The 18,217-nt window shown below is 49.1% G+C and overlaps 1 protein-coding gene across 1 annotated transcript in view; it reads left to right on the plus strand.

Moving 5' to 3' along the window:
* LOC144160075 (uncharacterized) overlaps positions 1–17,734 on the plus strand; it is a 31,668-nt gene extending 13,934 nt beyond the window's left edge. The window contains exons 4-8 of the mRNA XM_077691684.1: positions 10,974–11,085; positions 12,759–12,898; positions 14,066–14,193; positions 15,146–15,247; positions 17,494–17,734. Of these exons, the coding sequence (XP_077547810.1) occupies positions 10,974–11,085; positions 12,759–12,898; positions 14,066–14,193; positions 15,146–15,247; positions 17,494–17,734 (723 nt within the window). The remainder of the gene's footprint in view (positions 1–10,973; positions 11,086–12,758; positions 12,899–14,065; positions 14,194–15,145; positions 15,248–17,493) is intronic.
* The last annotated feature ends 483 nt before the right edge of the window (positions 17,735–18,217 follow it).

Below are 18,217 nucleotides of genomic sequence, written 5' to 3' on the forward strand. Positions count from 1 at the left end.
GTGAGCGAATTCCGACAGCGGGAGAAAGCAAGCGCTTCCGCTGCTGCTCGCGCACAGGGCCGATCGGCTGTGGGGGCAGCGGCAGCAGCCGGAGCAGCGCCAAATTGCCTCCCATTAGCATTATTAGGTTTCGGTCCGGTCCACGGGAAGCCCGACTAATGACGCCAGAAATGGGCCACTTAGCAGCGGCCCGGCGACGCGCAGGCGCCTCCGTTGGGGCCGCATACATACTCACCGGCGCGCACGCGCGGACGGCTCCGGAGGAGTCCCTCGGCAGTTAAACAACTGCCTGGTAAGAAAGCCTGCGCATCGCTGCCGTCCTAGCTTCGTCTTGCGCGTCTCTCGGGGGGTTATCATTCTTCGTCGGACGGTAATGGTGATTTTGATGCATTGCCCATTAAGCGAGATTGAATGCCGATCGTTGTGATGACGTTGTAGGAGGTCTGACGGCGAAAGTGCTGTCTCTGAAGCTTTGGGACGTTTCTTTCTTGTGTAAGTTAACGTTGATGCACAAACTAATCTCAAAGCTTGCTACGTCCGTATGTATCTATAGACGGTCGTGCTCACGTATAGATACGTATCTGCCAGTAACGACGGGCTCTATCGTGTAACTGAAGGCCACATTCTAAGCGGTACGTCAATTTACTGGAGTAACAAAAGAAACATTAGAGAGTTTTAGCTGACCGTTTTCGACGGTCCGCTCTGGTATCGGCGGCCCGCTCGGCGCAACCTGAACCAATGCCGTTCGCGGCCAAGCGCGCCACACATGCGCAGTAGCACTCCCGCTCGCTATCGGAGCGGAGCGGACCGTGAAAAACGGTCAGCTAAAACTCCCTTGCATCATGGCTTTGTACCTTTTGCACAGGGATTATGATCATCTGGTGCAGTGAGTGCTGGAGGTTAACCTTTGCCAAAAAGTACCTTAAATCATTTGGAATACGTACGTTTCTTTGGTTTGGGCAATAAAGACAGAGTCTATTTGCAACAAGTCTGTTTCCACTACAGGCCGTGTCTGTTTCCACTACAAGCTACTGTGAGCGCCCCTCAGAAGGCTTCCCAGATCTTATTCGTGTGCTGGTCTATAATTTCTAATACCATGCTTGGAACAATAGACCCAGTGCTGATACAGCGCTATAGCACTTGCACTCGATGATGATGACGTTTACTGGCGCAAGGGTTTCTAGGCCAAAGAGCGGCAAAACAAGGGTGGGTTAATGTCGCAGGTGAGTTATATGCTGCATGCTTTTGTCAAAAGATGGTTATGTGAAATTGGTGTATAGGGCCAATTATTGTCAATAAAAGGGAATAAAACTAGTTGAGATAGTAGAAAAAGATTTGGGCTAAAAACCAGGGTGTCTCGGGGAGGGTTTCTGCCTAGCACAAAAAGGATGAGGCCCCTGAGTGTCACGGAAAAGCACCTCGACAAGTAATAAAACTACGCACGTGTAGACGCCGGCGAGTTTGACCAAGGCTCTCTGAGAAGGCTGGACAGCAGCCTTCTCTCCTTTCAACTTCATTGCTTTCAAGGCGATTGCTGAGCCAACAATCCGTAAAGAGGCCCACTCATCTGTCCGTGCCGTTAGAAAAAAACGGCACGTGTTCGATCCCGTCGCACGACTGAGACACGTCTCTGAGCTTGTATACGCTGAGGGACCGTCGCCCGTTGCAGCCTTGCTGTCGTTCATTCGTACGTATACTCCATCGGTCCGTCCATGCGTACATCATGAAGTCTGTCTATACTTAAACCTCCTTCCGCTCGATATAACATCCGAGTGTCTAGCTACAGTCAAGGAGAAAGTACTGGTTAATTGCTGGGTTTAAAGCGCCGGAGTTACAACCGGCCTACGAGGCGCGCTATAGTGGAGGGATCAGGATTACTTTCGGCCACCTGGGGATCCTTAACGTGCGCCGAAATCTCGACACACCGGCGTTTTCGCATTTCGCCTGCACCAGAAAAGGAGCCCCACCGCTGCCGGAAATCGAATTCTTGGGGCCCGCGTTCTCAGCCACCGCAGGCATATCGCTGCTTTTGATTTTATACCTCGTCTGATTAGCAGTCGAGAAATTCGGCTTCAGAAAGCGCTGCCGAACATGCACGGCTTGCATCGTGTGGGATTCGGGGCCTTAAAGGAGCCATGAAGACAAAATACAAGTTGGGTTTATTATAAAGACTGCTTAGTCCCGATAACAATGATACCAATATCATCGCAATCTTCGAACAAATAACGGAGATATTAAAGAACACATGTGAAGCAGTCGCGACCCCCTAGCCAATTTCCCGCAACTTTTCTATGACGTGACAGAACCTTGTTTGTGCGATTGGCGGCCTGGACGACACATGACTGGACGCCTGTAATGGGGCCTCTAGTTCCATTTGACCGCATAACTTGAATGCTAACGAGCCGTTAACGCACTGAAAATTATATTTTATTGTTGGCCCGTATGACGTCATTCTTGCTCATAACACGTCACTGTGGCGCAAAATTTTAAAGTTTTTAAATACTTCTTGTTTTTTTTTTTTTTCGTTAAAGAAACATCTTTTGTGGCTCTAATGGAACTGAGTGATATACTGAATCCTAGTTCTTTCAAATTAAACCAAGTTGTATTTTCTATTCACGGCTCCTTTAAGTTGCTTTGTAAAGAAAGGAGCCTCGACTCGTCATAACGTCTGGCAACGTCGTAGCGCCTCTTCACCTCAGCCTCCTTCTGTTCGATGTAACCTCCGTAGGGTTCTGGTGGCTTTAGTCAAAGCCAAAGTAAATTGATGGGAATTTAGACTATTGCGCACGCTTTTTTAAAGCGCAGCTTTCTATGCCCTACTGGTGGCGTCCGATGTCTGAGCAGAACGCACTGCAGGAAAGCAAACTTTACACAGTGGTTTTCACAAAACGATGATGATGACAACTGAAGGTACATCAACAAGCGTCTTAGGAACAAAAAAACTATTTCCGTGGTCGGAATCGAACCTAGGTTCCTCGCGTAGTGAAGACGACGTCTATGGGATTGCGCGATTCCGACATTGTTGAAACAGCTTTACGTTTTAACCATCTCTGTCTTAAGAAAGGGGCTTTGATTTTTTAAAGACGATAGTCTTTCTTGGGCTACTCAAACGCAGAAATTTCGGTCTGTCTGTATGTCTGTCTGTGACTCGATTAGGCCATCCGGCCAAAGTGAAACGAAATAATTGCGCAATAGTCTTATATACCCACAGCCAAATCTAAACGTATAAGTCTGGTGTCAATGTTCATCCTTGTCAACATTGTTCAATAGGATCCAGACATTACGCTAATATAAGGCAGAAAATCAGTACATAAGCGATATTTTCAGTGTTCCTTAAATAAAAAATTTACGGATGCTTGGATTTTGCGATAGCAAATGAAACACTACATCAACGGCAGAAAACCACCGCCTGCTGTTGCCAGCACTACCTCCTGGCGGCATTTAAGAAATCAAACGGTAATAGCAACGAAAAGTTCCACTAGATGGGGTCCACGTTCCGCTTGGAACGCTCGTGGAGTAGGACAACGTGGATCTATAAATGTTGTAGTAGGGTGCCTTGATCCACGTGCCTTGATTCACGCGCGTCTCCGCCGTACGGCAGCGCTGGCATCGACACACCCGAGCTGTAGCAGTGGAACGCGGTAAATTCAAATTGACCACAACAAACTTTTACCGTGTTATCTTGGGAGGAACGAGACGGGAGAGAAACAGCATGAGAGGTGAGAGGGAAAGAGAAAGGAGGCATTTACTTTGCAGGGGCGTCAGTCGACTATCGTCTTTCGGCGATATTTGCAACAAAAGGAGCAGATACGCGGCCATTTTTTTAATGAATATCGCCAGTGGGTGCAACTAGTACATAAGCTTCTTAGGTAGGAAGTTGTTATCATTGACGTCCCAACCTGAGGCTCTACACTCCCGCTACTTAGTCAAAAAATGAATTACATGAGTTCAATTAGGCAACCAATAGCCACGAATTAGGCTTCGACAAATTCTTTTCAGTGTCTCTTCCAGAAAAAAAAATAGAACCCTTCCACTACTCAGAAGATGGAAGAGCAGCGAACTATATTCGCTGTAACAAAACTATATGTTGAGCTATGTAAGTAACGTTATCTGTATTGTTAGAGTCGTTTCAGTGGCTCATTCTCATGCTATTTGTTTCGGCATAGTTCAGAGAAAACAAACAGTTATAGCTGTTTTTTGTAACCATATTCCATCCGTGTACGCGGTCATGTATTGACAGCAAAGCGGAATTCTGCAACCTTTACAATTTCACTGTGAACTACCAATTAATAGCAAGGGAATTAAATTCGACGTACTGAGAGAGTCTCCTTAGCAGTCAATTGTCATATAAATTGTTTCCGGGCAGTTTAAGAAAGAAAACCAAAGTTGCAGCTGTTGTCGGGAACCATACTTCCTCCCTAGACTGACATGAATTGACGGCAAACGGGAATTTTGTACAATTTAAGATTTCACTGTGAATTACTTATGACACGCAAATTAAACTCGGCGTACTGATAGTCTTTCTAGCGGCCTATCGGAAATTGATTGTTTACGGGAAGGTTTTGATAAAACAAGAGTTAAAACAAGATAAAACAAGGCCGTTTTCTGTAACCATACTCCTTCCGTAGATGCCCATATATGCATGCATTGAAGTTTATAACTTCGCTGTGGACTTATTAATTGCAACTAGTAATTGAAACTTAGAGTAATTATAGAGCTGTCCTAGCGGTCCATTTCCGTCTATTTTATTTTTGGTATTTTGGGGAGGCGGGAGAGGGAGAATATATGTAACAGTGTTTCAGCCGCTTTCTGTGGAACCTGCTCGAGCCGCGACAAAGATGGCTTTGCCGCGAGGGGCTTTCGCTCGCGGTGTTTTTACTGACGGGGAACAAAAATTAATGGATCCCTTAACCTATATACACAGCTTCGCTCTAATATACCAAAACGCATGGATATACACAGCGAATTGCTTAACAAGATATAAAGCGGGACTAATCACCCATGTGACCCGGTACCACATTACGGTGCGAACTACACTCAGTGGTCTGCAGGAATAGCGTATTCATTCAGAAGTAATAAAAAAAATCCGCAGATAGGAAAAAAAATCATGCGTCCTTCCGTCTAACGACGACGATGGTTGAACGCGGAGCTTTCTCGCGATGGCTTCTTTGCTTGGCCAATCCCGCACTGCGAGTATGCGCTACTCTGGAGGTACACACCACTTTTCTAGAATACCCACGGCAACTCTCGAATGCGCACTCCGTAGGCCAAACGTTACGGATTGGGGTGCGTACGGCGCGAATTGTTACATGCGGCCCGGCGTTCATTGGGCAATTTTTTGAGTGGGTACCGGTCTGAGGTGTTAAACCCAAAGATGTGACGTCAGGCCTAACGTCTTACAGCTCATAATGGAAAGTTAGGCTTAACGTCTTCTGGCTAGCAGCCTTACGGCACGCAGAGCAACGCCATTCTTTACGTGACGGATTCTTTGGTTGTCGTCTGAGTTTGCCAAACCGGTTCGACCATGTCAAAATGAAGCAATCGGATAGACGCCGGCTGCATAACGCGAGGAAGCCAGGTTTAACTCCGGCCACAAGGAGCGTTTCTTTCTTTTACTTCACCCGCGATCATTCATCACCATCGACTGAGAAGGTTGGCTTTCCTGCAGGGCGTATTGGCGTACATCGGCGTCAGGGAGGACCATAGAGCTTCGCTTTAATAATCAGTGTCCTACAAAACTGAACCCGATGAAAGAATTTGGCATTATTTTCGCGCAATCTGTTACACGCAAGCGGGGATAGTGAAAACGCAATTGAGTAGTAGCAGCGCTACTGTTAATGCGGGAAAGGAGTACCCGTTGTCCGCGTTCGGGGAATGGAGGATTAGGAATGGGGGATGAGAATAAATACAGGGAAGGAAGTATGAGATTTGGAGAGAGTTCTTTATGAGCGCTGTAAAGAGAACTTTCTTCAGCCTTGCAAGGGTACCGAGTCATACAGTGCAGTTCCATCAATCATCATTGTACTCATGGTAGGCAGCCGAAGTAAATCCCAGCTAGCTTAGATTTCTCGGTCAAAATTCCGTCCGCTCAGGAACCTAGTGCATGGATTGAAAATATGTTTTAAAAAAGAGAGAGAGAAAAGGTGGCCATCCTATAATTCCGGAAACCTAGTACAACAATCGCAAGAAATTAAAATTTCGGAAAGAGCAAGGAGTTGACTGTGATGTGAACTCTGTGAAGAAAATGCAGAACTCTGAATACTTTTCTTGCAGTTTGTAGTCAAAAGTTATTGCCTATACATTTCAACGGGACAGTTTTAATGGCTCCGGAACCTTTTAGCTAGAGCAACCTGTTAAATTTGAAACTGCGCCAAAGCATTCATTCACTCTCGATATTAACTGCGCGAAAATACTCTGCATTACACTGAATAACTCTTGAGCCATCAACTCTGAAAGAACAGCGATGAACCGAGGGCTGCCCCTGAAATACCCGTTTTACGAAGCGCGTCTGTAGCAGTTGATGAGGGTCTGTGTAGGGATCAGTCTAAATCAAATCCGACGAAATCAAGTTCGCAAACGTTTGTTTTAATTACGATATGTCGTTCGCAAATGACGACCGCTTCGATCGGTGGACGTGACCGTTCTCATCACCATCGCCAGGGCGGTGAACCGCGCGTTAACTAAGAGAAATTGCGTAACTTATCGATTCGCTCCCGCGGATTCTGCAAATCTCGCGAGTCTTTCAAGTTCGAGATCACGACCCTCAATAAAGCGCGGCATGGGAAAGGCGGTGTCCCGTGCCTCCCCTTGAGAACAGCGCACCCAGCGACGTCTGGCGCGCTCGTAGGAGTTGCGCCACACAAGCGGTTCACCGCGCCATACGCGATCTCCTCCGCCCGCGCTTTGATCTCGGCACCGCCCGCAGGAACTTGTTTGCGCAGCCTGATGGTCTGACCCGCTGGGCCGAGCGAAGCGCTGCGCCTCTGCACGCCCGGCTTCACCGCACAGCTGACGCGGCCGCCGGAGAGCCCACGGGTCGCCCGGGCTCGTCGAGAGCGCACCCCGACGCCGCAGGAACGCACCGGCGAATTTCACTTACGCGGTTGAAAAAGCGCAACACTAAGCGCAGCACAAAGCCACGAGGGCTTTGACGAGCCGACTGGCTGCGCTGTAATATCGATAATATTTCTATGTTCACTGCCTATTTCATTGCATTGATCGGACAAGTTGGGAGGATCGTTTATTCGGGGTTTAATAGGTTTCTCCTGCTCCAATTATCTCGAGACGTAATAACACCTACTACCAAGCGCGACACAGCAGCAATATTGGCTCTGGACCTTACAAAAGCATTCGATCGGGTCTCGCACGCCGCCATCATGCGCGGTCTAGAATCGATGGCCCCTGGGGAACGCACTTACAACTACGTGCGTGCGTTCCTCACGGCGCGGACGGCGTTTCTCCAAGTAGGAGATCTCAAATCGAAAATTCTCACTCTTTCTTCCATTGGTACCCCGCAAGTGGCCGTATTATCACCCCTACTCTTTAATTTGGCCATTCTTAATATTCCCAAACGCCTAGAAGTAATACCCCACCTTCACTACAGTCTCTATGCGGACGATATAACGGTATGGGTAACAGGCGGTAGTGACGCACAAATCGAGGACACCTTGCGGCAAGGGGCCCAAGCAGTTGCCGAAAAAGCTTTGCTGGCAGGCCTTGCGTGCTCACCCGCCAAATCCGAACTGATCCTTCTACCATCTAAATTCGGATCGCGAAGCTCCCTAAACATCGCAGTTTTCATAGATGGTCACCTGATCCCAGAGGTGCCTGCCCTTAAAGTGCTAGGGCTGGTAATACAACGCAACCGAGGCAACACACAATACATCTCAAAATTAAGCTCCCACGTAAATCAAACGGTTGGACTCCTTAAACGAATTTCCGGTCGAAATCATGGGCTCAAAGAACAGGAGAGGCTACGGCTCGTACAGGCGTTTGTCATCAGCCGGATTACTTATTCCCTCATCTACCTTCGAGTCAGCAATTCGGATCTGGCGAAAGTTAATAATCTAATTAGGAAGGCACACAGGGCAGCACTGCAAGTTCCCCAGAATGCACCCACTGCCAGACTTGAACGCCTAGGCCTCCACAATACGGCTCAGGAGGTGATTGAAGCCCATCACATCAACCAACTCCGCCGACTTTCCACTACCTCCAGTGGTGAGCACGTTCTAAAACGTTTGGGTATCCGGGCACCAGAGATCTCCGACCCGAAGGTCCCCATCCCAAGAACCACCCATGCCTGTCTCCGTGTTCGTCCCCTCCCACGGAACATGCACCCGGAGTACCATAGGGCTCGCAGGGAGGAGCGAGCGCGAGCATTGGCGAAGAAATTGCCCGTCCGACTAGACATCATGTATGTCGACGCGGCAGAATACCCCCATCACGAAGGCTATGCCCCCGCAGCCATCAACAGCCCGGATAGCGCCCCTGTTACCTCTCTTACCGTGCGTACCACCTCCCCAGCGGCGGCGGAGGAGGCTGCAATAGCACTTGCGTTAACGACCCGGCCTACTCCAACAATTATAATCGCAGATTCGGAAACGGCCATTCAAAATTTCGCCCGTGGGTCAGTTTCCCTCGTGGCATCCAAAATCCTCTCCAAAAATCCCCCGACCTCTCCGGTCGAACTCATTTGGACCCCGGCGCACACTGGTCTGGGAGGGAACGAGGTGGCCCACAATGTGGCACGAGGGCTCACTATCCGTGCCGGGGCAAGCCTCACCCCCTACCATGGTGCCCGATCCGCGAGGGACCGACTAATTACCTATCACGACATCGTCGTGCATTACCGCCTCGCCCGCCGCCATTACCCCCCCGCTCATCCAGGGATCACCAACTATCAGGAACGCCTCTGACGACTTTTGCAAACGAATACCCTCTCTTGTCGGGCAGTACTCCATCGCATCTACCCCGCACAGTATACCTCACCGAACTGCCTCCTCTGTGGCGCCCCCGCCACACTTGTCCACTCCATGTGGGCATGGGCCCATGTGGGCATTTCCAGTATTTAAATAGTGATGAGCAGTGCGAGCGTGCGCTGGGCAGCTCGGACCTGGACGTGCAAACACTCCTGGTCACAAGAGCTGCCACCGTCGCCGCTAGACTCCAACCGGTGGCCACCACGCATTGCTAAACCACAAGACTCAATAAAAGTCTCTCTCTCTCTCTCTCTCTCTCTCTCTCTCTCTCTCTCTCTCTCTCTCTCTCTCTCTCTCTCTCTCTCTCTCTCTCTCTCTCTCTACGAAGGTTTGAGTCTACGAAGGTTTGAGTCGAATCCCAAAGTGGGTCTTCAAGTCGTTTTAAGCAGCGTTTCGCAAGAACACGTCCGTGTGTGCGCATGCGTGTGCGCGTGTGTGTGTGCGCGCGCGTGAATGTATAGATGGCGATGAGAAACGATGATTTATGTTGGTCAGCATAATTCACCCCGCGGTGATTTATGCTTATTCGTTTCATAATGTCAAATAGTTTGCACTTTCGGCTAAAGTTGCCCACATACTTATGCGAAGCCCGTTCTTTGTGCTTGACCGTTATGCTGAAGCGTGTCATATTATCAAACTATTTGCCCTTGCGGCTAAAAATTACTCGAACACCCACACCCTGCATTTAGTGTGTCTGGCTTATAGCAGCGAAGCTGTTGAGCAAATCGTTTCTGCCTGGTGTCCGCAGCTAAAAATACCAAGAAAATGCCGAGTGCTCATGCACGCGTGCCTCGAGCGCACGTTCGTCAAGATAAGCATATCCTGTTAGGGAGATTGGCCAATATTAAAAAAAAGTGCTCCAGCGTTCACCGTGTGCCTCGAGCGCACGTTCGTCAAGGCAAGCATACCCATTTAGGGAGATTGGCCAACATTGATCACAGAAAATCTCCAGCGTTCGCCGTATCATGGCAACACCTGCTCGGAACGAGAAAGACACGTCACAGCGTACGCACCTCGTTCGTTCAACCTCGTGTCATGTGTCATCATGCGCATGCGCTCTGTACTGTAAAAAAGGCGTGACTGGAATGTAGAAACTGCAGCCGATTTGCTTCTTATTCGCCGTTATAGCAACAAAGTGAAGTAAAGGTCGTTGCGCCAGCGAAGAAGAAGCAAATCGGCTGCAATCGGGAACTTAAACCGTCGCGACGGTCGGGAAGGTTTCGTATAGCTTCGCCACCTTCGAATCTTCGAAGTTAGTGTGCGCTTCCTTCAGTTTTCGCATTGCAGGCGTGCTGTGCAAAAAGCCAACGTTAAAACTTGCGCTACACCGAGAATTTAAACCTACATGTGATGCAGTAAAGCCACCTTTTCCCACCGCCAGCAAGAGTGGGGGAGGTGGAAGGGGGTTAGGGAAAGCTTCGCGCACCCCTGAAGTGCCCTCACATACCCCTGGGGTCCGCTGTTGAGAACAAACTGATAATTGATTTGTCTAGCAACTGCTCCTGAAACACCCTATTGAACCGATAAATTAATTCATCCTCTGGACAACTGAAGTTACGGTGGTCACGCGCCAACAAATCACTCACGCTTCCTTCGCGGTACGCAAACCCGAGCCGCCTCCACAGATGAGTCACTCATCGTTTCCACAGCGACGGCACACCCCCAAACTCGCTCTATCAACGCGTGCTCTCGTTGCCTCCACAGCGACGGCTTTGGTCAAGCGGTCGGCTCCGCGATAGAAAGATCAGAAAGGATTGTACCAATCACCGCGTGTTCCTCCTCCGCTTTCCTCCTCACACAACTCCTTGCAGTCTTCCTTCATTTATCTCGTCGTTGCTATCACCCCCATTGTGCTCAGTGTCCGCTCGTGTCGGTTGTAAAAGCCGGCACCGACATCGCCAAATCTACTGCGTACGAATAAAAGCTGCGCTCTAAAAATTGCTGCTGTCTCAATTTTAGCGTAATGGACGTTGTATGTCGATGTTCGCCCTGCAGATGCAGCGCACAGCAAGGGAATGGCGCGGTGGTCCGCTGGACGGGCTCATCAAGGGGCACCGACCGGAGTCTACCTCGCAACCCTTCTTCCACCGGCAAGCCGCGCCGTTCGGTAAGTATAGACGTACCCGATATTTGTGAGGAACAATTCAAAAGCTTCGTCTTGTGAACGTCTCTTATTTTGCAGCGGCCGCTATTTTTGACGGTAGTTCTAGGCAGTGTGCGATACGCACCCACATCAATTGTGACAGTAATCGCGACCGTCCACAGCGCCACCGCATTTTTGTTACGTCGTGGTCCGACGACATTGGCAGTCGACAGCTAGCAGCATTTAGTATCACACACTGTTAAGCGACCCTCACTTCCTTTCGTCATCATCATCATCATGATCATCAGCCTAGTTGTGTCCGCTGCAGGACGAAAGCCTGCTCCAAAGATCTCCACCTACGCCTACCTATCGAGTGCTAGCTGAGTCCATGCTTTCCCCAAAAAGTTTTGCAGCTCATCTCTTCATTGAGTCCTCTGCCGACTCCTGTTGCGACTATTGGCAGTGGTCTATGGGCAGCCACTCTACTGGTCTATTGGCGACCCCTATTGCGTCTATTGGAAGTGGTCTATGGGCAGCCACTCTACTTGTCTATTGGCATCATAGACAAATCTGTTGGTCTATTGGCAGTGGTCTATTGGCAGCATATGTGGTCTATTGGCAGCCACTCTGTTAAACAGATTGTTCACATGCCTTCCATAATATGCCTTACGTAACCCGCCCATGCCCATTTTCTTGGCCTAAATTGAACCAGAATGTCCTCCACCGTACTCTGTTCCTTAATCCATGCGGCTGTTTTCTTATCCTTCAGCATGACTCTTAGCATTCTCCGCTACATGCCCCGTTTTGCCGATTTAAGTTTCCTTTCAAGTTGTTTGATAAGACCCAAGTTTCTGCCCCGTAAGTCATTAACGGAAGAACGCACTGATCAAATACAAAATTTTTGAGCTTTAGAAAAAAAAAACCTTTCATAACCTATTTGAGTTAAAAAAAAACGTCAGTACCTGTGGGCTGAAGGTGGGTGTAAGTCTAGTTCAAACTCGAGTGCAGAGTTCCTCTTTTATTGAGGGACGAATAGAGCGGGAACTCTGCGATATGGTAACGATTATTGCGCCACCACACACACACACACACACACGCGCACGCGCGCACGCACGCACACACACACACACACACGCGCACGCACGCACGCACGCACACACGCACACACGCACACACGCACACGCGCACACACACACGCACGCACGCACGCACGCACGCACACGTAAACAAGGAGGTAAGAGACATATGACTTCGCCGAACCTGCAATAACCATTGCAACCGCCATCAACGCCGCCGCTTGACAGCTTGCTCTGGCTTGCTAATGTCGATATGACTTGAATTATACCTGTACATTTGTAATTGTTCATGACTAATCGAAGGGAAGATGCAAAGAGGGGTTATACGTGTTTCTTTGAGAGCTTGTGCGTGCGGTTCTTGTTCTGTTGTTCGTCACATGACTCTTGGCACATCCGCTCAGTAGCCATTGACGTCATCTCTGATGGGCGGCTCATAGCTTCATTTTTTTAATATTTCCGCGATTATTTTCAAGAAACTGATTCAGGTGCTGATCGGCGACAACTCGTATATTCGTTTTTTGCGGCCAATCTGTCTATCCAGACCAACTTTGGTTTTTTCCTCAGTGTCCCTTTAATGACGTGGTGCGAGATGGATGCTGACAGCGCATTCTTTCTTTGCAGTGGTGTCAGCAGGATCTGTTGGAGGTGGCGCGGCGCCATCGTGGCAGTGTTCGTGTCCTCCGTTCGAATGCCTTTGCGGCGTCTCTTCAGGAGCTGCTGCAGCAGCGGCAGTAGTGGCATCGGCGCCGGACTACCGACAGGTACTCAGAAGCACGCATGCCTAACGAGCCTTCAGCCCCATCTTGAAGTCGGTCTCACAGTATGGAACGAGGTTAACGTCCGGCGTCAGAAGTTGTGTGCTGAAGAGTGAGGGAGGGTGAAGCTTTTTGATTAAAATCGACGAATGCGAGTTTTTAGGCGAAGCTGAAGCCCGTGTTGAGGAAGAGGGTTCGAAGCCAGCGCGCTTGCCGCACAATGCAGCTTCGGTTAACCCACTGGGACTTTTGTGCCTGCATAACGAATTCACATTATCTAAACAAATATCTTTACAAGGGTTACAATTTCACCCCTGATATGTTTAATGAATTGTTCGCTTAAAACAATAGGTACCTTATTCCCAACGTTATGAACTTATCTGTATACTTTCTTTTGACCGGCTACTCGCTGCATGCTTCATTTGGTGATAGCTTGATCAAGCAATGGTGTCGAACATCTGGAACGTACAACAAGGCACACTAAAAGTTGGTTTAAAATTTTCCTCTAAAAATTTCATTCCGCTAGTCTCGAATAAAGAACATCCTAAAGCCACCATCCAAACTTTGTTCAGGAACTCTTGCGGCCGGCCGTATATGTCGGTCGCTCGGCCTCGCGCGCAGTATTACAAGTTTGCTAACTATTTGTGCTCACGTGCATGCCCCGTGAGTACAAGAGCAGCCCTTTGTATGGACGAAAAATTACGAACGAGGTTCGTGGTTTAAATTTGTGTGCACGAACAATAGGAGGAATTACAACTGAGTGAAGTCTTTCTCCTGGCGTCTACTAAACTCCGCAAGAAATTTTCAAGCGGAGTTGTTCTCCAAAAAAGGTATCGCGCCAATGCGCGACAGCGGCTTTTTTTTTTAATCCCCCAAACCCCCTTACAATAAAGTTTGAAATATTTGAAGTCGTGGGAAGGATCTAACAGTAAATAGTGGCTACTCGGGCTCTAATACGAACATCGCTGTATTCAAAACAGCTATGACCCTCCTCGTGGTCTAAAATGAACGGTACTGCTCCCCTGAGAAGTTTTCATTCACAAGCATACCCTTTTCACAAATATCGTTCCCACGTTCATTTTCTTAAAAGGTTGACATTTTAAAGGAACGCGAGCACACCTTTCCTTTTTCCTTCGCCAGCACTTAATTCCCCTCGAAAACCCTCCTCTCTAGGCTCCTGACCCGTGCAGTATGGCCACCATGATGTCCTCCGCTATCGAGATGCACGCGGACTCGGTCTTCCAGGTCATCGACAAGATTCTTTCCGCCGACGGTCGACCGCCCGACACACGCTACTGCAGGTACGCTTCCTAACTGCACCGCATTTTGCGTTGCTGAAATAGACCCACTTTGCAGCTGTAAATCTGGGCGTCTTTCAGCCGTTTTAAGTGCAGAGCACTTTAGGGGCTCACCTTGTCGTCGCAGCTCGCTCGCTGGACCCAAGTAGAGCCACACGGCGCTCCGTCGTAGCTGCTGTCGTCGCGGCGCAACCCAGAGGCTTCGAAAGCCAAGCGATTTATACAGTCATAAGCGTTCGATACTCGTGAACCGCTAGAGCTTGCAATACATCTCCCCGTTGGGTAGCGCAAAGAAAACTGTAGGTACACTCGAGGCAAAACATACGTAATTAACAGGCACCGCCCGCGTTCAATTAATTAGGAACGCTCGTTGGGTTGGTTTTTGCGATAGTAAGCGAAAAAAAAAGTGTCAGTGTAACGCCGGCATGTGCGGGAAGAAAAGCAAGCACAAAAAGAACAGAAGTCCCGCTGGCGAAGTTTCAGGCAGGGGGCGCGCGAGCTCTGCGAAAGCGGGAAATTTGCATTGCATTGGGTGGTAGCAGTGAGAGTATAACGGCGTTAGGGCGAATCAGTGCTCTGCACTTCCGACAGTGGAACGGCTTTAATTTTTTCCCCATCCACCCTCCACACCTCGCTCTACTTTAAAGTAGTAATTTTTGTTCTCTTAGTCATTTCGCCACGCCGCAAGACAGGAATAAAGCCATATTGCAATACCATTAGGCGTAACAATAACAAGATTCTTACCACTCTAGGGAATACCCTCGCACCACGTCCTTTTTTCGTGCCTTCGACTGGCTGGTTGCTTTCATGGCAGACCTACACATCATGAAGGATGACATTGATCACAATTGCTTTCGGGGCCGCATTACTTATTTGTCCAATGTATATGTAATGCAGAGCAAATGTTGAATGGATGGCACAACACTTATTCGCTGCTGCCTGCGCGTGACCGCAGCAGGCAACCCCAGGAGGCGGCGCCTGCGGCCACGGCGCACACGGAAACGGGTGAAGAGGACTACGTCTTGACGTCGCTGGACGACCCGGACATATCTCAGAGGTTCGTTAATGAGGACGCAAATGGGTCCCTGTTGTCTCTCCTTTGACCAATCAAGGTGCGGAGTAAGTGCGCTTGCAAGCAGTGAACATGAGGCGACAGTGGGTGTGTAGAATGTTAACTATCTGGCAACGCGGTATCACAGATATATGGTAACACTGTCACTGATATCGGCTGCTGTCAAGATCGCGACCGGCTTTATAGATAGCGACCTGCCCATGCTAAGCGATTCCGCGTGCCGAATTTGTTATTGCTTGTATGGCTTTTTTTTTTTAGTTCTTTTCGACGCCAATGCGCTGGGAGGTGCGTCGTGCGGGGAAAAACCAATGGAGAGCACAAGTCCCTTTTGCGATGAAAAAAAAAAACGTATGGAGCGCAAGCGTTCCCCAGAGAACTCCTGTTGCAGCCAGCGCCACCTGCTTACTGGGTCTTCAGAATACAGTATAGCACGTGGGGAGAGGGCCTATCCGTGGTTCACGTCCTAAGTGCATACATGTAAGGCACTCAACACAACACTACGCAGACATCTCCCTGAACTCTAATACATTGCACAGCGCCTATCACACTTTGTAGGCGACCACCCAATGGGTAAGTTGAATTTCTAAACTTCACTCTATACCACGCGTAATGACAACCCGGCATTCTACACTAGCCATCCTCATTGTCTTTGATTGGTTTCACTTTTATTCGTTCTGACCCTTTTGACCTTTTATTGAACTTTGCAGCTCTGTAAGCTTATCACCTTTTTGGCGCTCTTTGCCCAAATGGCCTTGCGTCATTAAAATCCAATCATTATTAACACGTCTGTTCACCACTGATCTGCATTACGGATTCGTGTTTTTCATCCACTCCCTTACCCTGGCATTCGCAGCAAAGCTTACGCCGGTCAACTGCCAAGCCATCGCTCGTCACAATCGCCGCTTACTAACACAATGACTGGTGTCAGCAGAGTTGAGGCTAGCGTCAATAAATAAGCTACGCTTAAGAGTACCGCCACTTCGTGCACCCTGAAGCGTCGGGGTGCCATTTTGTTTCTGGCTTGCAGTGTTGCCATCTCTCCCAACGAAACCGCCGCCGGTTGTGACGGGCGGAGTGTGACCGGCCACTCTAGCGTCCGTGCAACAGAGAGAGAGAGAGAGAGAGAGAGAGAGAGAGAGAGAGAGAGAGAGAGAGAGAGAGAGAGAGAGAGAGAGAGAGAGAGAGAGAGAGAGAGAGAGAGAGAGAGAGAGAGAGAGAGAGAGAGAGGAGGCGCCCAGAAACAAAATGGCTACGCCCATATGTAAACAAATATAACGTGGTGCCGACCGACCAATAAAAATTCTGGCGGCACATAACAATCAGAGAAAAGAGTGCCGATACTCTAAAAGCCTTTATTTAGTGACGCTAGTTGAGGCTTATTGAGTGCACTCATGGGTGATCGTGCCGGCCTAAAACGGCCGCCGCTCAAAACCTGCAGTTGCGCAATATTGATCAAAACTTGTTGATAGTGCATGCATGAGAACGTGATACAACCATCTGTGTCCAAAACCGCCATAAATGCAGCATGTGAACTGAAATGCATGGGCCTTTGGCTGCCCGCGACGATCACATCCCTTACTTCCAGCTGTATTGTGAAAAAAAAAAGGTTTCTGGAACGATCAACTACAACGCTTCAGCTGTGCGACATAGATTATCCAACCTTAACATTTGAGAGCTGCTTGAAATGTGTTCGATTAGCTAACTTCCCAAAGGTGTAAGTTTGCGTACTCAGAAATAGTTTCGCTGCCCTAAGAATTGGGTATCATTGCAAATAAGACATGGCAAGTGAGACGTCACCGTAGTTTCTCTTAATTTCTTGCGGAATATTCCAGAAAAATAAAAAAAAATCTAAAATATACATGGACAAGCTATTACATCCTGTTGGAGATTCAAAGCGTTACAAGAAAGTAAGTTATAAAACAGTGTAGTTACTTTTTAATTTCTTTGTTGTAAACAGCTATTACCAGCGTGACTTTATTTTTCCGGCACAAAATAAACATGCCCAGATTGAGAGCAAGATTTACTTTCTCAGGACTAACCTGCAACAGAAAATCCAGGACCTCTAGGCCAAAATATTACCGCCATGTTATTCTCCGCAGCCCTTCAGATCACGGCGCAGTGGACAGGTTAATCTTACTGGGCAAGCGCAATGCTGCCCAGCACGCGCTCATTTCTTACCAAGGTTTCACGAAATGCGAACCTTTATATCAGCTTCCCCTTCATCGATGCAGGTTCTTCGCCGCCATCGACAACATCCTGCAGGACTACGGTGGCGCTGACCACGGGCCTCCCCACCCTCACCCCGCCCCGCACCATTCCTCGGTACCCGTCCCGCAGCACGGCCCCCACATCCGGGCGGCCACCAGGGAGGCGCCGCTCTCCGAATGCGGGCAGCACCACCACCCGAGGCCCCACTTTTGGCACCCGCAAGCGCACGGCTACCCACAGGGGGCGCAGCACCACCTACAGTGACAGAGACCCCCGCCCACTCCCACACCCGCACCTCTTCTGCGCCCACTCTTTTCTGTCAGTCAGCGGCACGCCTCCTCTTACAAACCTGAATAAAGATGCGTTAAGTTTGTTGCATATACCGGTAAGCGGTCGAGGTCGATTTCAAAAAAACTTGACTCAAGCAGTAGCGGTCCCAGAGATTGGTTTTCTTATTTGGGGGGTGGGGGCGAATAAAGAACCGCTCCCCTCCTTGCCCCAGTTCTGCGGAGGAGGTGACAACCATGCAGGCGTGTACGCTTATGTGGTGTAACCCGCTTGCGCACAAATCACTTATTCGACACAGTGGTTTTCGGCGCCCCTTGGGCGGTGCAACGGCTGGCTCGAGCCCGCATTTCTGGCGGCCGCAAGATGTTTGCGACCTCGCACAACTGGGATTTAACCTCGCGCAAGTGGAAAACTTAAAAAATAAAAATAGGAAGCTGAGCACCTCTATGATGGAAGGGG

Source organism: Haemaphysalis longicornis, unplaced genomic scaffold, assembly GCF_048455015.1.
Source record: "Haemaphysalis longicornis isolate Haplotype H1 unplaced genomic scaffold, Haemaphysalis longicornis Haplotype H1 scaffold_10, whole genome shotgun sequence".
NCBI classification, from domain to species: domain Eukaryota; kingdom Metazoa; phylum Arthropoda; class Arachnida; order Ixodida; family Ixodidae; genus Haemaphysalis; species Haemaphysalis longicornis.